The sequence below is a fragment of the Desmodus rotundus genome, chromosome 9 (assembly GCF_022682495.2).
Source record: "Desmodus rotundus isolate HL8 chromosome 9, HLdesRot8A.1, whole genome shotgun sequence".
Lineage (NCBI taxonomy): Eukaryota > Metazoa > Chordata > Mammalia > Chiroptera > Phyllostomidae > Desmodus > Desmodus rotundus.
The window spans coordinates 42,309,667-42,328,417 of record NC_071395.1 but is presented as its reverse complement, the minus strand read 5'-3'; the positions used below and the strand labels follow the sequence as shown (position 1 = coordinate 42,328,417).

At 54.9% G+C, this 18,751-nt stretch overlaps 2 protein-coding genes across 4 annotated transcripts; both read left to right on the top strand.

Moving 5' to 3' along the window:
• Positions 1-151: 151 nt before the first annotated feature.
• RAVER1 (ribonucleoprotein, PTB binding 1) lies at positions 152-14,300 on the top strand. Of its 3 annotated transcripts, XM_024556963.4 has the most exons (14): positions 156-448; positions 1,946-2,012; positions 4,372-4,841; positions 8,192-8,383; positions 8,548-8,677; positions 9,029-9,123; positions 9,974-10,061; positions 10,377-10,588; positions 10,685-10,778; positions 10,854-10,990; positions 11,741-11,815; positions 12,241-12,381; positions 12,778-12,861; positions 12,945-14,300. In XM_024556963.4, exons 1-14 carry the CDS (start codon positions 158-160, stop codon positions 13,089-13,091), a joined length of 2,223 nt encoding a protein of 740 aa, XP_024412731.2. In that variant the 5' UTR covers positions 156-157; the 3' UTR covers positions 13,092-14,300. The 3 variants fall into 3 exon arrangements, with proteins under 3 accessions (XP_045048392.2, XP_024412731.2, XP_024412730.3); XM_024556962.4 differs by having other exon boundaries at positions 161-448; positions 10,685-10,990; XM_045192457.3 differs by lacking the exon at positions 11,741-11,815 and having other exon boundaries at positions 152-448; positions 10,685-10,990.
• A 67-nt stretch (positions 14,301-14,367) lies between these two features.
• Positions 14,368-18,385, top strand: FDX2 (ferredoxin 2). Its single transcript, XM_024556965.4, has 5 exons — positions 14,368-14,659; positions 14,754-14,808; positions 15,017-15,123; positions 17,617-17,704; positions 17,965-18,385. Exons 1-5 carry the CDS (start codon positions 14,515-14,517, stop codon positions 18,119-18,121), a joined length of 552 nt encoding a protein of 183 aa, XP_024412733.2. The 5' UTR covers positions 14,368-14,514; the 3' UTR covers positions 18,122-18,385.
• Positions 18,386-18,751: the final 366 nt, after the last annotated feature.

Here is an 18,751-nt window from a genome sequence, read left to right as displayed (position 1 = left end):
TCCCACTACGCTGCGCGTCCATTGAGTGACGTCTCGGCAGAGGAAAGGGGCGGAGACTGTGGCGCCGAGAGAGGGCTTGAACTCTGGGAGGCTGAGCTTTAGCCAATGGGCTAAGGTCTTCGAGAAGGAGGAGGGGCTTCTTCCGGCCAATAGGTGGATGCGCCCTCGTTGCCGCTCTATGCCGCTCCGCCCCGGCTCGCTGGTCCCAGAAGGCGCCGGGTTTCCCAAGATGGCGGCCGACGTGTCCGTTACTCACCGGCCCCAACTGAGCCCGGAGGCTGGGGCCGAGGTTGAAGCTGATGATGCCGCGGAACGCCGGGCGCCCGAAGAAGAACTACCACTACTAGATCCAGAGGAGATCAGGAAACGCCTGGAACACACCGAGCGCCAGTTCCGTAACCGCCGCAAGATACTCATCCGGGGCCTCCCGGGGGACGTGACCAACCAGGTATGGGGGGGCAGTGTGGGAGCGTGGCGGGAAATACCACCGTGCGCGTGCGCGGTGTGGGGGGAAACTAGGCAACACCAACGCTGGCGTGCCCGGGGGAGGGGGCCCTGGCGGGAGAGTCCAAGCGCAGGGTCCAGGAGGGTTTGGAAGAGACCAAGAGAGGGTGGGGGGCGGTGATGGGGGAGAAACCGACTTTGGACTGAGGCAGGACGTTGCTGGGGGCGACCACGGGCTTGGAAGAGACAAAGTGACTAAAGTGTGAGGACAGCTTTAGCCAAATTGGGGGATTGTGAATGGGCAGCTAGACTGCTCCCAGCCCTGATTGTTTTCCTCATTCCCCTCTACCATGGGATGGCAGGACCCTATAGCCAACAATTTCGGGGTTGGCTAGAATATCCTTAGCACGGTTTATTAACTTCTCTTAGGGATAGATCGAAAGTTGTACCAGCTCCTGGGGTCTTTCTTCCCCAAAAGTTCCAAGATTAATTTGGAAAAAGAGGTCTCCCGCCTGCAGACCTGAAAGAGGAAGGACCAGTATTCTGTGGAGCCCCACCTTGGCTGATCTGGCCAGGGGTGCACTTCTCTTGGGGCCTATGTGCAGAGCTTTCCAGTGCTCTTTGGACCCAAGGAGATTGCATCTGGTATGCCCTGCCCTGTAGTGGTGGGATGGGTTCTTTCTTCCTGTTGCTGAGAATTTCTGCTCTCTGGCCCACAAACACTTCGGCCACTGGCTGTAGGTGGCCACATGGCTGGTAGAGCCCCCAGGGTGTTAGGACGGCATGACTTGGGGACAGACCTGGGGCAAGCACCACTAAGCATAATCTGGTTTGTTTTCAGAGCAGGCCCTCCTCCTAACACCTGCCGTCTCTCAGTTGAGAACACATTGTGTCTCCTGCAGGGTGCACAGTGTATCTGGCACAAGCAGGCTCCAGAGCCTCACCCCCACAACCAGTTTAAAAGGAGGAGGCTACGTCAGTAGGAGGAAATTGGGAAGCACATGAAGCCACACAATGTAGGCTTCAAGTACACAGGGTCCCTAGTCAGGTACCCCTTGTTGGCATTCCTGTTGCTACCTTGACCAACCCCATGACCTTCACCTTCCTGAGCCTCAGTTTCCTCATCTGCATAATGGATTTGTTAATACCTAACTTGTAATGTTGTTGAAAACAGTCTTGCCAGTTGAGGGTTGGACAGGTTAAACAACTTCTCTAAGTGTATACGGTGGTGCTTAGACTTGAACTCAGACCCACCTGGCTCTCTTAAGGGTGCGTTGTGTTGGTTAAGAACATAGGGTCTGCAGTTAGACTCTGAATCACACCTCTGCCAGGTCTGGCCTCTATGCCTTTGGGGAAATAACTGCTCTGAGCCTCAGTTTCCTCCTTTGTAAAATGGGGAATAAAATTGATCTGCCTTCATAGCTGTTCCGTGTGAAGGTGGCACTGGATTGCTTCCTTCAGCCTCTGGTGACTCCCTGTCCTTTGGCTTCTGTCTCCACAGGAAGTGCACGACCTGCTCAGCGACTATGAGCTCAAGTACTGTTTTGTGGACAAATACAAAGGGACAGGTTTGTGGGGCTGTGGGATGGGCTAGCAACAAGGAGTGACAGTCCCTAAAGCTAGGAGCTTTCTGGCCCAGCGTCTCATTTCCTGAATTTTGGGCCCAACATTGTTCCCTAGGTCAGCACAGGACAGACTGTTGTCCCAGTTTTTCCTGGATATCCATCATGGAGCAGCCTTGATATTTATGTTCCTTCTCTAGGCCACCCAGCCAGATACCTGAGCACTGGGCTCCCCTGCTTCTCATACCATCCCCTCCCACCCCCCAGCCAGCCAGTCACCCAGGCCTGTCTGGCCACCTTCAAGCCCTCCAGAACAATTGGTGGCCCTCTGCCTCTGCCAAAATGGCAGACTCCCTCTGGCCTTTCTGCCTGCATGATTTCACACTCCTACTTGCCCTTCCAGGGAGCCAGGGTCCATCAAATTTGATCAGTCTGATTGCAAATCTGATTGAAACTAATCCTAACCTGATTGTTTTTCTCTCTCCTCAAAACCTGTCCAAGGCTCCTCCTGACACTGTCTTGCAAGGATGTGCCCCAGCCTTGCCATCTCCTTGGTGGCAAGCTTCCAGGCATTCCATCTGCCACTTAGCTGTTCTTAGCTGTTCCCTCTTCTGTCCAGGTGGAGGCAGGCAGCTCCTCATAGTGCCTTGAGCACTCTCTCCCCATCATAACACTGATTGCTCTGCACTGCCACTGCTGGCTCACTCACCTGCCTCCTGCACTGAGTGGTCATCTCCATGAGAACAGACACAGGTCTTATCGGTCTGCACACACACCCCCACCCCCTGCAACTTGTGTGGGAGGCCCTCACTGGGTGTCTCTGTCCTCTACACATTGTACTTGCAATCTGTAACTTGGTTAAGAAGCAGGTGAGGACTGATGACCCTGGAGACCTACGTGGTGGGCTAAGGTAGTGGTTAAGATCATGGGCCTTGGAAGTAAAAGGACCTGGGTTTGAGTCCTAGTCTGTCCTCATTGTGTGGCCATAGGCAAGTGAGTCAGCCTTTCTGAGCCTCAGTTCTCTCACTAGCAAATTGGGCATGACCTGCTTGGTTTGGCCTTTGGCCACAAGGCCAAACACATTAAAATACCTAAAAAGGCTGTGGGTGTCTGGCACTTAGTAGATGTTTAGTAAACATTGGCAGGGCAATAATTGTCAGGATTATTTACTGAGCACCTCATAAGTATATGTGCTAGGCATTGAGGATCCAGAGGTTAAGTGACTCTTTTGTTAATTATGTCTTTCAATGAATGTTTATTGAGCACCAGTGTGTGCTGGAACTTGAGAACACAGCTGTGAGCCAAATGGAGATGGTTTAGTCTGAGGGGGAGGATGTCGTTTACACAACTGCAGGTGTGAAGGTGACGTGCTTGTGGTACCAGAAGCTGCAGGGTGCTGTGGGAGCCCAGAGCTGGGGTCTGAAACAGGAACAGTCAGTGTAGGCCTCATGGGGGAAGTGATGTGTGCAGTCAAATTGAAGGGTGTATCAGGATTAACCAGATGAAAAAGCAGGGGTCTGTGTTTCATGCTCAGGGGAAAGCAGGTACAAAGGCCTGTGGGGGCATGTGCCGGGCATGGTCCAGGAAGTAGTGGCAAGAGATGGAAGAGGAGGTCAGCAAAGCCGTGGGACCAGGCCACACAAGCTCCCTTGGGACCTGCAGTGAAAAGCCTCTGGATAAGGCCTTGGCACACTCTGATTATCATTTTGAAAAACTATAGCTGTTGAGTGGATAGCAAATCAGGAGTGGCAGGGGGACTGAGGCTACGACGGGTTCAAATGTGAGAGGTGTTGGTAGCCTAGAAAGGTGGTGAGGAAAGGGTGGGTGCAGAGTGGGGCTGTGGAGCTGTCTGCCTGGGTTCAAGCCCAGGTTCCTCCCCTTGGGCAGGAGGGCACATCTTTAGACCCACTTCCCTCCTAGCACAATAGTGGTTATGAGGAGTACATTATGCCCATTTAACAGATGGGGAAACTGAGACCCCTCACAGCCACTTGGACTGGAGTTGAAACATAGGCTTCAATGACCACATGCTTAACCACTACCCTATGTGTCACCCAAGTTACACACTTATTTCCTATGTATCACTTAGCCAGGCACACAGTAAGTAATAAGAAGGCAGGTGAGCTCGTGAGTAGGTTGAGAGCAGGAGTAGGGGTGAGGGCAGGGAGTAGGCCTCCTGGAGGTGGGTGGCACCTGTGTGAGTTGCTCAAGGATGGCAACTGTCCGGTCTGCTGGGGCCTGAGGTGTCCTGGTTGGTCAATAGTGTGACATCACATGTAGTTTAGAGAGAGGTAAGGGTGGGCGGTCATGGGGTCAAGAGCAGGCTCTCAGGGACCCCACTGACCCACTCTTCCTCCTGCTGCAGCCTTCGTGACCCTCCTGAACGGGGAGCAGGCTGAGGCTGCCATCAAATCCTTCCACCAGAGCTGCCTGCGGGAGCGAGAGCTATCAGTGCAGCTGCAGCCCACGGACGCCTTGCTCTGTGTGGCCAACCTGCCCCCCAGCCTCACACAACAGCAGTTCGAGGAGCTGGTACGGCCCTTTGGCAGCCTGGAGCGTTGCTTCCTGGTCTATAGCGAGCGCACTGGCCACTCCAAGGGCTATGGCTTTGCCGAGTACATGAAAAAAGACTCCGCTGCCCGTGCCAAGTCGGACCTGCTGGGCAAGCCCCTGGGCACGCGCACCCTCTATGTGCACTGGACAGATGCGGGGCAACTGACGCCGGCCCTGCTCCACTCCCGCTGCCTCTGTGTTGACCGCCTGCCCCCCAGCTTCAGCGATGTGGAGGCTCTGCGCCGGGCTCTGTCAGCTGTCCACACACCGACCTTCTGCCAGGTGAGCTGTGCCTGGAGTGGGAGCTGGGGAGTGGATGCCAAGCCTGGAGCACCTGGGAGGGGAGTCTTTGGAGTCACCATCCCTCCCCCCAATCTCCTGTGTCCCTTTTCAGTAGTCTTGATGACACCACATTCAGTGGGGTTCTTGTTAGGCCACATGGTGCGGTGGGTGACAGCTCAGATGGGAGTCAGGTTATCGGGGTTCAAACCCCTGCACTCCCTGTAGTGACTGGTTTGACCTCGCTGGCTCTCTCTACCCCTGTGAAGTACAGGTGAGGCTGCCTTTGTTAAAGCTGGGCAGGAGGCTTGTTCATCCCTCATTCACTGTCACATCTGCACTCATATGTTTCTGGAATACCTACTGTGTCCCAGGCCTGGCGTGGAGGAGACTGCTCCAGAGAAACCCAGTCTGTTTAAGGCCTGAGGTCAGGAAGTGCACTTGACCAGATTCATTCTTAAGCAGGGATTCAAAAATCACACATTGGTTAACAAAACAATCCCTGGTTTACCCAAGTCACATATGTCAGGCACTTTGGTATGTGTGCCCAGCCCTGTGGCAGGCACTGTGGGGGCGTGTAGGCCAGGCCTAGCCCTGGGAGAGCCCCAGGTGGTCTTGCCTACAGCTGCTAAGACAGGTGTTCCTTCAGCACCCACTGGATTGTGAACACATTATAGCAATCCCTTTATCCTGTTACAGCCTGGAGAGGCAGATATTATCCTTATTTTCAGGAGGGGACCCTGAGGCACAGAGGGATCAAGTCACCTGCCCCTGGTCTTACAGCCAAGACCTGGTAGGGCCAAGATTGGAATGCTGCAGCCTGGCCCCAGAGCCCCAGGCAGCCTGAAGGAGACCAGTACCTGGCTCAGAGAGGACAGTCCTGGACCCAGACCCCAGCTCTATGGTTTTGGGTGGGGCCCACTCCTCTTATATGGATGGATGTTAGGACCTGGGGAATCAGACGTCTGTAGGAGCTCCTCCCCTTGCTCCCTCAGTGTTCATTCATGCTCCTGCCCCTACTGCATGTCAGGCCCTTGGCAGCGCACAGGACACTGATGAGTTAGCTTGGAAGCCACCTCCTCATGTGGAGTGTGAGGATGGCAAGTCCATAACCAACTACAGGTTCTCTTTCTGAGCCTCAGTTTCCCCCTCTGGAAATAGGGCTAGCAGTGCTTTTTGATTGGGTTATTGTGAACAGCTGCCTGTTTATTCCACTTACATTAGGCATTCTAGTTGAACAGAGGCTGGGTTCCAAAGTCAGGCAGGTTGAGGTTTGAGCCTCAGTTCCCTTACTTAAGAGCCATGTGGCCTTGGTTGCCCTTTGACCCTTCTATTCATCAGAGTCTCTGTTCATTGGTGATGGTGAGAAGACGTGTACCCGGGCCTTGAGGTGGGGCCTGGCCAGAGGTAGGCTGATGGCTGGAGCCTTCCCTACCTGGACACTCAAAGTGGTGCTGGACACCAGCCAGCAGTCTCCCTGAACTGCTATGCCTGGGGACCCTCCCCGGCCCCTGTTGAAAGTCTTATTGAATCCCCACAACCACCCTTTGAGCTAGGTGCAGTTGCTGCCCTATCTTCCAGATGAGGAAACCGAGGGCCAGGGATGGGCATTTGCAGGGCCCTGCCCAGAGTCAAGGTCAGACAGCTGACTCCAGGGCCCGTGCCCTTAACTAAGTGCCCCTACCTCCCAGGGTGGCCAATGCCACTGGGATTTTGTTTTTCTGAGGAGGTGGGGTCTTTATTTTTAACATAATCAAGATGAGACCACCAAGGAGATCCCATAGCAACCTACTCTAGTGCACTTTGCCATTTATTCACAGGGCAATTTACATATCATAATTGCCTTAATTCATTACAGAGTTGCCAAAAAAATACTTGAATGCTATAGATATGTATAAAGCAGGTTTCACAAGACCTTGCGAAAAAAGCCTTTTCCATTTGTTTTCTGAATGGGCAGTCCAATCGCATGTGGAAATTGAGCAAGTTCTGTGTAAAGGCTCCCTGTAAGCCCTCAGCTCTTTTTTCCTGCAGAGACCCCACGCACACCCATCTGTCCTGTCCTTCCAGTGAGATCTCACTGAGCAGCTCCAATGAGTTCCTGCATTCCTCTCTTCTTGACCCAGTTATTGCTGTGCCTGTGTTGGTTTGGCTTTTCCCCTTGTTGTGTCCTGGCCATCTTTCCATGTTCAGACATGAGAAGTTTCTCACCCTTTTGCAGCTGTGCCATATTCCGTTTTATGGAGTCCACTGTTCTGTACCGGTGGGTGTTGCACTGGTCCCAAGCTGCGCTACGCTCCAGCTCTGTGGCCTGGACAAGGGACTGCCCCTCTCAGAGCCTCGTTTCCTCATCTGCAGCATGCTGACAGGGCCTGCATCTGGGTGCAGTGAAGGGCTCGGCTGGGGGCTCTCATGTGGAACCTGCTTGCCCTGGGACAGCCCCGCCCAGAATTCTAGCACCCGCAGTGCCCTGAAAACCAGGAGGTCTGGCAGCAAAGAACCAATGTGGGGCTGTTCGTGGCCTTTCTCTTTGTGTCTTGCTGCAGAGTTACTCGTGTGTTTGATTTTCAGGGTTCTCTGTACCCCACTGGGGTGACTGATATGTAATATATAGTATGTATGACATTCTCTTTTTCTTAAAATTTCTTTAAAATTTTCAGTTCTGGAACACATCTGGCCCCAGGGTCTAGAGGAGGGGCTGTGGGCCTGAAGTATCAAATGGCTGCAGTCAGGGGCAGTGGAGAGACCTCCTGGTCCGCCCGTGACCACACCTGTTCCCTGAGGCTCACTGGCTATGTTCCCTTTCACCACCAGTCTCCATCCTGAGCTCAGAGGCCACCTGCTTTGCTCCCTAGCTGTGTGCCTTCCCAGCCCTGGCTGCAGTGTCTTTGGCCTCAGGCTCCTGATATGGTGGTGCTCCTAAGCCACCTGCCTCTCCCAGTCCCTCTTCCTCCCAGCCCAGCAGCCTCAATGCACCCTCAGTTCACCACTCGATCTCTGTGCTGTCCTGTGCTCAGGAATCACACAAAGTCCCAAAGTGATGGTAGTATGAGGCCCAAGGGAGTTGGGTCCCAGCTCTGCCCTCCCACCAACTGTGTGACTTTGAGCATACTGACCTCTGAGCCTCAGTCGTCCCCTCTGAAAAGTGGGTAGGATGCAGCTTCTCAGGGCCATTGAAAAGAGTCGACCAGCAAAGGCAGGAACATGGCTCAGGACAGTGTTGGGCCCCAAAATATACCCTCTTGGTGTGGGGGTGTTCTCTATCACAATTGGGATCCATGTCTGGTCACAGTTGTCACTCTGTGAGAATGGTCACTGCACCCCGGCACTCACGCCCACCCCCCCACCCCCACCAGCTGGCATACGGCCAGGACGGGCAGCTGAAGGGCTTCGCCGTGCTGGAGTACGAGACAGCTGAGATGGCCGAAGAGGCGCAGCAGCAGGCAGATGGCCTGGCACTGGGGGGCAGCCACCTGCGCACCTCCTTCTGTGCCCCAGGGCCCCCTGGCCGCAGCATGCTGGCTGCTCTCATCGCCGCACAGGCCACAGTGAGTGCCCAGGGAGTGGGGGTGGGGGATCTAGGGGGCCAGGCCCTCCTCCCTTTAGAAATCAAGGTTCCTGGTCTTCATTACCCAGGTTCTGGGGCAACAGGGAGGGACACAGGCCCACGTCTGGCCTACCTGGGCTGTGAACCACCCTCTTCTCTCCTCAGGCTCTCAATCGGGGCAAAGGGCTCCTGCCTGAACCCAGCATCCTGCAGCTGCTCAGCAGCCTGGGGCCCTCCGCCTCCCTCCAGCTGCTGCTCAATCCTCTGCTTCATGGCACCTCAGGAGGCAAGCAGGGTAAGGCGGGTCAAGTGGACAGTGGATGGGGTCCCCAGCCTCTCAGAACCAGGCAACTCCCCAGGACTGTGTTCCCATCTGAGCTCCCAGTGATAACAGCCCCATGAGCAAGAGCTGGGATGAAAATGGAGGTCACCTGCAAGGAGTCATAGGTGGCAGCATTGCAGCCTGCAGTGAGTGAGGCAGGGTGGTAGAAAGCGGCCGTCCTTCCCCAGGGTGAACTCTCCCCTCCCAGGCCCGTCCTTTGGGCTGTTCACTTTCCCTCTCGTGGTTTCAGGCCCAGGGCTGTCTTTAATTGAGGAGGGGGACTTCCATCCAGGAACCACCCCCCATTTCCTGGTCTCCCCCCAGGTCTCCTGGGTGCACCCCCAGCCATGCCACTGCTCAACGGGCCTGCCCTGTCCACGGCGCTGCTGCAGCTGGCCCTGCAGACACAGGGTCAGAAGGTAACATGGCCGTGGACCCTGGGTTCCCTGCTCACACACACATGCTTCTGGTTTCAAACACTCCTTGCGCCTGCCAGTGTCTTGCCCTGGGGTTGTGGGCCATCTGACTGTGTCCCTGGTGCTTAATATGGGGCCTGGCCTGTTGCAGGTGCGCAGGACTCAGGAAGTGGCTCAGTCTGGGAAAGAAAGACCCGGCCTCATTGGGGAACAGAGTGGTCTCTCACCCCAACTCTCTCATGTGAAATCATACAGAAATCACACACGTACACAGACACTACACGACCCTCAGTGCATGGACACAGAAACATACACGGAGATGTGCACACACACTTACTGCCCTGTCTGGGTTGGTTCACTGGGGCCAGGTCAGTGACATGAGGATGATGGTAACTGACAGAATGTGAGGTTGTGGGCTTGGACCTGTGTCTGCCTAATAAGAGACCGACTGAGTCCATGGGTAGCTAAGAATGCCTGCCTCCATGATAATCAGCAAGGGGGCTGGGTGTGGGGTGGTGGGTGCCTGAGGATTGTCACTGTGTATGTCTGAGAGGGACTCACAGTGTGGGGTGATAGCCCCTGACTGCTGAATGTGTGGTCCATGTTCCCTGGGTCTCCCCCAGGGAACTTCCCAAGGTCTCAGGTGGGCCTTGACATGCAGGAGGCCCTTGGCTACCATTGGCTGGCAAGATGGGTGAGAGCCAGGGAGTTGCGGACACTGGGGGACATGTGACCAAGCATGGGCTGGAGTCCGGGTATGCTGGGCGTTGTGATTGCCGAGGCCCTGGGCAACACCTGTTTGCTGCTCAGGCCACACTGCCCCCATCTCCAACTGACTGTGCTCCATCCCCAGAAGCCTGGGATCCTGGGAGACTCTCCCCTGGGCACCCTCCAGCCTGGGTCCCAGTCGGCCAACACCCTCCTTGGGGAGCTGTCTGCAGGTAACAGACCCTGCCCCCTCGTCATCTCTGGGCCCATCCTGCTTCCCCTTTACTCACTGGGTGTGGTAAATTTCCGGCTGTATGGCCTTGGACAAGTGACCTAACCTTTTTGGGTCTCAGTGTCTGTCAGCTGAGACCCAGCCCCTGGGGGCTTCCATGAACATTCTGGGAGGTGATGCACTCAGAGGACTCTGCTTAGTGCACAGCACATAGTTGTCCCTCACCTGCCCACCCTCGTCCAAGCAGATGTGCTAGGACCCTGGGAAGGAAAGGTCCTGTGTGTCTGGGCCACTGACATCCTCCTTCTCTTTGTAGGCGGGGGCCTGCCCCCGGAGCTGCCACCCCGGAGAGGGAAGCCACCACCCCTGCTGCCGCCACTGCTTGGCCCTTCCGGGGGTGATCGGGAAACCATGGGCCTGGGACCCCCAGCAGCCCAGCTCACTCCATCCCCTGCCCCTGTGGGGCTCCTAGGCACTGGCCTCAGAGGCCTCCAGAAAGACAGTGGACCTCTGCCAACGCCCCCCGGGGTGAGGGCCTGTCCTGTGCCCAGCACTGTTCCAGCTCCCTGCCCTGCAGGGTTTCCCCTGTCAGGGACCCTCGCAAATCCAGCCCTCTTGCCACAGGTCTCTCTTCTTGGGGAGCCCCCCAAGGACTTCCGGATCCCCCTGAATCCCTACCTGAACCTACACAGCCTGCTCCCAGCCAGCAACCTGGCGGGTAAGGAGGCCCGGGGCTGGGGAGGCGCTGGGAGAAGCCGCCGTCCAGCTGAGGGCCCCCTGCCTAATCCTCCAGCGCCCAGAGGTGGCGGCGGAGGCAGTGGCAGCAGCAAAGCCTTCCAGCTCAAGTCCCGCCTGCTCAGCCACCTCACCAGCACCCACCTACCCCCTGAACCAGGGCTCCCTGACAACTATGGCTTCGACTACCCCTCGGTGAGTATCAGCCTGCCCTGTGGCCAGCTCTCCTGAGGTGTGCCGCTGTGGCCCTTTGTCCCCTGGGAGCAAGGCATTCGATAAACCAGTATTTCTCTAGGACTGACTGTGCCAGGCCAAGCATTGGGGAGACAGTGTAGAACATGTCAGACAGTCTCTGCCCTTCAGTCTCGTGTCTCTGTCTCTGCCCAGCAGACCTTGCTTCCTATCCGTCTTTCTCTCCCAAGAGGCCTTAGGCTGCACTTCTGCTTTTCCTTAGAGACAGGGCTCAGCCTTCTTTGCCCTTCTCTCTCGTCTCCCCTCTGAGATCCCTGTCTCTGTCCCTGGAGAACTGTTCCTTCTGTGACCCCGCGTCTTCCAGGTCAGATGTTGCAGACTGGCCACTTGCAGGTCACCTGTGTTATGTTTGGCCTACACCGGATAACAAAAAAATAACAACTGAAATAAATGCTAATACCAACATATGCATGTAAACACTGCAAGTGTTCACACAACCCTGATGTTCAGCTTGCCTTGAAAACTCCAAACACTTGGCTCCATTGGGGCCACACGACTTCCTTACAGTCATCGCTGGGTCTGAGAAGTGGAACTGCCCCCTGGGACAGAGCACATCCTGTCTCATTGCCCCATGCACTAGAATTGTCTTCTACTGGAGGGGGCAGACTTTCCTAATGACATCTGTGCTGGGCAGTTCAGCTAGGAGTGAGGTTGGTGCAGACCCCAACCCAAAACACTTTCTCCCACTTTCAGGATGTGGGACCTAGGCGGCTCTTCTCCCACCCACGGGAGCCAGCCCTCGGGCTTCACAGACCCAGCCGACACAAAGTAAGAGGTGCCCTGCGAATCCTGCCTCCTACCACATGTGTATCAGTTAGCTTTTGCTCTGTAACAGGTGGTCCTACCACTTTGTGGTTTAGAACAGCAAACATTATTTCAAACCATTCTGCAGGGCAGTGGGTGAGTGGTTCTCTGCAGTCGCCTTGCAGCTCAGGTGGGGTTCAGCATTCCATAGTGACCTTAGTCATATCTGACAGTAGGCTGGTGAATGGGCCTTAACTGGGGAACTCAGCTGGGATAGCCTATGGTTCCCCAGAGGCAGAAGGGAGGGCAGGTCCCTGTGCTTGCATCTTCACGCTGTCTGTTTGCCAAAGCTAGTCATATGGCAAAGCCCAGAGAAATTTAGGGGTGGTTTACACAAGGGGTGGGGTAATGCAATAATCTGCCTTACTGAGCTGGCCCCCTCTCTGCAGATGTCCCCCCCACCCAGTGGCTTCAACGAACGGAGTGGTGGGGGCAGTGGGGGATCCCTCTCTCACTTTTATTCCGGCTCACCCACTTCTTACTTCACCAGCGGCCTGCAGGCTGGCCTCAAGCAGAGCCACCTTAGCAAGGTGAGGAGCCTCCCCCAGCTGAGCACAGGTTCTCAGGGACAGCCAGGATGCAGGGGACCCCTGTGATCCTCTCAGTGCCTAGGTCAAGGCTAGGGTGGTGGTAGGGGTCAGCTTTGCTCAGGGCCCAGCTGAAACAGACCATCCTTCCCACACCTGTGTGTCTAGCACCTGGTGCTGCCCAGCCTTCTGGGCCTCTGTTCCCTTTCCCAGTAGCCCAGTGGGTGGGATGGTATTAGCTCTAGTTGACAAATGGAAAAAAAAAAAAGCTGAGGCTCAAGGAGAGGGATTAATTTGCCCTCGATCTCATGGCTAGTCAAGAGACCAGATTTGAACCTGAAGCCCTGGCCTTTGCTCTGGGGGATGTTTCCTCTACCTCTCATCTCCCATTTCTGCCAGGCTGTTGGTTCTTCCCCACTGGGCTCCGGAGAAGGGCTCCTGGGCCTCAGCCCTGGGCCCAATGGCCACAGCCACCTACTGAAGGTACGGGGTTGGGGACACAGGGCTGGGGAATGGTGACCCTCCAGGTGGCCCCTGACTTGCCACACCCTCCCCTTTGTCTCCAGACGCCACTGGGTGGCCAGAAACGCAGCTTTGCCCACCTGCTGCCCTCGCCAGAACCCAGCCCAGAAGGCAGCTACGTGGGGCAGCATTCCCAAGGCCTTGGCGGCCACTACGCAGATTCATACCTGAAGCGCAAGAGGATTTTCTAAGGGGCCAGTGCCAGAGATGCTCCAGGGCCTGTACCAAATCGCTTTTGGATTTTCTGGTGTTTTGTGTTTTTGTTTTTGTTTTTTTTTTTCCTTTCAGTAATAGAAAAATCTCTGAAAGACTTTGCTGACCAACCAGCTGGAGCTCAAGGAGTGTGGGAGAGCCTGGGGGCCACTCTGCAGCTCTGGCCTGCTCCTGGCCTGGAAACCCTGCAGCCTTAAGAGAGAGAGCAGGCCAGGGCCCCTTTTGGCCCTCCCCTGGGTCTGCCCATGCCTGCCTCTCTGGGAGTCCTCTCCTGCCTTGTCACTCCTGTATCTTGGCCTTTCGAGTGCCTTGGAGGTTTCCCTAGCCTCCCGTGAGGATCAGAGACTCTCCCCCTTTTTTAACTTTGACAATTGACTTTTGTTTCCTTTTCTAATTTTTAATATTTTTTAAACAATCCAGGATAACCCCCAGCTCTTAAACCTACAAGGTTCAACATTCTGGGCCTCCATTCCACACTCTTCGGTTTGAAATGGCTCAGTCCTTTTCTCTTTCTTGCATGTCTGCTGCAGGCATGGCTGTCTCCCACCCTGCCTGCCCAGTCTGGCCTGTGCTCCAGCTCTGGGTGCCCCATTCCTTGCCATACTCCCCCTGCCTTCTGATGCCTTAAAGCTGGGCTCCAGGCCCCGCTGGCCAGAGCCTCTCAGATGCCAAGCTCTGGAAGCTTGACTCAGGACCAAACAGCTCTGGCCTGGGGATTGGGTCCCTCTACCCAGGAATCCCCACCCTGGGGACAGTAGAAGGCCAAAGCCTTGGTCATGGCAAACCACCTCCATCGTCCCTCTGCCCAGGCCTAGGTGCAGACACAGGCTTTCTCTGCCAACTGAAACCAGACCCCCTGTTATGTGTCTGTGGGAGTCAGGCACTACATCTCACTGAGCCTCTGCTGGCTCCCCACTTGCTGAAGCTGAGCTCCACCTCTCCATCCCCAGGTGACCTGGCCTCCCCTTGGCCCATTGCTGGAATCCGACAACTCCATGCAGATAAATTGCCCCTGTCCACCAGCAAGACCTATTAGCCTGAAGTGACCCTGGGCCCTACCCCTGACCTACTAGGCCACCAGCTTCCCTCTTCTCACCCTGGGGGTCTACATCCACTTCAGGGAGTTCCCCAACCCTCACACAGACCTTTGCTGAATTAAAGTTTGTAAGTAAATGGTTTTAAAGAAAGCAGAGCTGGCTGGTTTTTGAGACAATGGGCCTGGGTAGGAGGTCTGGAATGGCCCCCGCAAATCTTCGTGCGCCGGAGACTACCGCCCCCTTCCTAACCCTCTCAGTTCATTATCTACGCGGACCTTTGCGTTCCTATTGAGGTAATTACGGGTCTTTTTGTGCTTGTGTGCGCCAAAGCGCACGCTCTGTTCCGGGTCACGTGGTGCCTGTCATGGCCGCCTCCGTAACCCGAGGTGGCACCAATGCTGGGTTTTTGCTACGGGTGGCCAAGGGTCCCTGGTGGAGCCGATCCGGGGGATTTTGGGGATCCGGGGAGGCCGCGGCGCCAGCGACGGCCAGAAAATTCCGAGTGACAGGTATCTGGGGTGCCTGAAGGGGTGGGGAGAGCAGTATTAACCCGCCGAATGCCCACAGGGCGCTGTGCGTGGCTCACCCAACTGTGTTTTCCAGGCTCGTGCTCAGCTGGGGAGGAAGAAGCCAGCGGCCCCGAGCGGCCCGGGGACGTGTGAGTGGGGGGTGGGGGGGAGGCACGTCCTCCATTCCTCTTCCTACGAGGTTTTTCTAGTCCCTACCTTATCCTGCACCCTCATCTTTGGGTCCCCTTCTGCTCCGTCCAATTTCCCTGTCCGTCAAGTCCAAACCCGACTTCCTAACCCTAGATTCCATCTGGGGGCATTATCCAGTTCGGCATCCGCATCCCTGTGTGTCCCCAGGGTGAACGTGGTGTTCGTAGACCGGTCAGGCCAACGGATTCCGGTGAGAGGCAGAGTCGGGGACAATGTTCTCCACCTGGCCCAGCGCCATGGGGTGGATCTGGAAGGTGGGAACCAGGCACAGGGAATTTCGGAGGCCCTTATCATTCGTTAAAAAAAAAACACAAATCAGCTGTGTCCACCGATGAACCGTCCCATGGCTTCCCACCAGTCCTGGCGAAAATCTAGATTCCTCACCCCTGCCTCATCCTGTCCCAGCTCTTAATGGACATTCTCGCAGCATGTGTTTATTGAGTATCTATTAGACGTTCCCAAAACTCCTGCCCTCTGGGAGCTTGTATTGTCTTTCTCCTTCCTTCCTGGATTCTAGCCACACTGGCTTTCTTGCTATCCCTCTAACTGCCAACATCATTCCTGCCACAGGACCTTTGCATGTTCTACTCCCAGGTCTGAAGTGATTTTCCACCAGATCTTCTGGTTTCTTTTCAAATTTCAAGTCTGAATGTAAATTTCACCTTCCTGATAATCTGATCCCCCAGTCTCTCTCATATTACTGTGTTTTATTATCCTCATAGTCCTTCTCACCGTTTTGTTTCCTTCTTTGTCATCTGTCCCCAGAGTGAGATGAGAAACCCTGTTTGCCTTGTTCACACATGTCTGTTGCCCATCATGGCATTTAGATACCACAGGTATTAAATCAGTATTTATTGAAGCAAAGATAATAATAGCATACATTACTTTAAGCATGTTAACACTTATTAACTGATTGACTCTTCATGACACCTTTATGCAGTAGGGGAGATTATCTCATTTTATAGGTGAGGAAATTGACCCCCAGGTTACATAGACTTGGTCCAAGGTGAAGTGGCAAAATTAGATTCAAGCCCAGCCAATTTTAGCCACTAAACCTGTGCTGCCCTTCTATGAATATTGAACTTTAGTGTGTAGGCAACAATGTACAAAACAGGTAAGGCTCCTGTCATTTCACACCATTTCAACCTCATAGGGAGTAAATATGTAATTATGTCATCATCAACTGAGAAGGGTGGTCTGAAAAAATGTATGGGGATATTTGTTGGGTGAATGTAATAGGGGGCTGATTTAGTCATTGGAGTGGGGAGCTGTCTGGGGGCGGGGACAGGTCCTGGCAGGCCTATCTCAAGTTTTGTTCTGGAATCCAGTGGCTGGCAGTCCAGGACACAGACTGGAACATGAGTTTTAGAGGCACGTGGCCTCTAAGTTGTTCAGATTTTACCTCTTACCAGTTGTATGACCCTGAGCAAGTTACTTAGCATCTTTGGGCCTCTGTTTTCTCATCTATAAAATGGGATAATTTAGTTCCATCTTGCAGGGTAGCTAAGGAAGATTAAACAGATGTCATGAGCAGTGCTTGGCACCTGACATGTGACTAGGGACATTTATATTAGATAGTCTTGATCTCGAGGGATAGGGGTGCTAGCAAGGTGGGAAACAGGATTGAGAAAGGGATGCCAGAGACTACTTGGAGTTTCGAGCCAACTTTCTCCCGAGGAGACAGGAAGATTGTGCTGGGTCAGGAGGCTGACTTGCATCTCCACCCTCATTGTCCGACATATCTGGAAGAGAAAGGAGAATTCTGTCCCATCATTCACTTATAACAGATGTCTCTTGAGCATCTACAACATGCCAGGCTCAGGGCCAAGTACAGAGAGAGGAGGACAAATGGAAAGGGGACAGGTAAACCCAGAGATTAATATGGTAACTTCAGACTGATAAGTGCTGTACAGAAATTAATAAGAGTTAACAGGAGGGGAGGATAAGAAGCAGGAGATGGGGAAACTGGAGGACAGTTGAGTTCCTGAATACAAGATCTGGCCATGGAAAGAATGGTGAGAAGAGTATTCCAGGCCAAGGGTATAGCAAGGGCAAAGGTCCTGTGGTGTTGGAGTTGAGCAAGGGGGTGGGCCAGTGTGGCTGATGTGGAGTGAGGCGGTGGGAAGATCACCAGGACTGAGTGGAGGAGTTTGGGTTTTATTCTGGCTGTGAAAACCCTCTGGAAGGTTTTAGTCCGGGAGGGCCATTATCCCCGAGCACACTTCTCAGTCACCAATCAGAAGGTTGGACTGTGTCCAGGGGCAATCAGAAAACCCCAGTTTCTGCATCTTCCAACCTTTATTCCCTGACTCCTTCCCCTAATACACTAGGTGCTGAGTGAGCCAGTCCCTCCTTCAGGAGCAGAAGGAAGGCAGGAACACATTGGCCCAGCACAGTGACAGAGTCACAGCAAGGGAATTCAAGGGCTACAGGGGACCTGCTTGGCCTTTCCTCTCTCAGCTACACTGAAGTCAAGTCCATGCTCATTAACTGTCCCTTGTACTAGCCTGGTCCTCAGCTTGCTAGGGAGTCCTTTGGAAATGGGCACCCTGGACATCCCTTTGTAAAACATATCTGTAGTTCGGGATCGGCCACCTGAGCAGACAACCTATACCCATTGGTCACACAGTGGGTATGCAGGCCAGGGAGGGAATGATTAGGGGCATATGGTGAAACATGCCTTTCACTGGATGGCACCAGTCTGATCATGGCACTCACCTATACTCCCTTCACTTGCTGCCCCCTAGGGGCCTGTGAAGCTTCCCTGGCTTGCTCTACCTGCCACGTGTACGTGAGCGAGGACCATCTGGACCTTCTGCCTTCCCCTGATGAGAGGTGAGCAGGGCAGCTCACTCCCAGCTCTGAGCTGCAGGATTGACTATTGAGCCTTCTTGTCCCCGATATCCAGAGGTCCACTGGCAGCCCTAGCTTTTCTCCCTTTTCCAGCTGCTGGCAGGGCACTACCCCCTAACTACTTCCCCTGGACTCTGTCATCCTGCCCCTCCTTGGCCTGAGAGGTGCCCTCTCTCTGCCCTCCTGGACCCTCACCAGCTGCACCAGCTTGCCCACTGCTAACCACTGCCTCCCTTGCCCAGGGAGGATGACATGCTGGACATGGCCCCCCTCCTCCAGGAGAACTCCCGGCTGGGCTGCCAGATCATGCTGACACCCGAGCTGGAAGGGGCTGAATTCACCTTGCCCAAGATCACCAGGAACTTCTATGTGGACGGCCATGTCCCCAAGCCGCACTGACATGGGCAGCTAGACCATCCTAGACACCCATGGACCCCTGGGCCAGGACTGGAAGAAAAGCCAAAGTTGCCAGCCCAGCACAGAGCACAGACAGGCCGGAGAGACATGTTGGAAACACGCAGGAGGCCAAATGCTTCAGAGAGACCCCATGTCCAGGCTCTGGTGGGAACAGAGCCCCTGCTGGGGCTTCCCTCCAAGCCCCTAAGAGTCTGTGTGGATGGGGTTGGAATCTAATTAGAGTGACAATAAAACCATCTTACAGAACTCCAGCATCTTGAGTGTCCTTGGCGGGGAGGGTGTGCAGCCCCCTGGTCCACAACTACATCTTCTAGCCCCTCAGCTCTCCCCTCCCACATCAGTGGTAGGGCCAGTAGGGAAACTGAGGCACCAGCCTGGAAGACAAGAGCCTGAGAGTCCTTGAGTACCCACGTGCTCAGCGTGGCAAGGCCCCGCCCCTGCAACCGCGGAGGGATTTGAAGGGGCCCAGGCCGCCCTTGGCCACTACCGGGTGTGCATGCCATGGTAGCAGAGTCGCGGGGTCTAGCGGAATCGGAAGGGAAAGAAGGGCCAGGGCTGTCCTGAGGGGTGGGAGCAGGCTTCCGGAATCGACCGGCCCCACCCAGGTGGGGT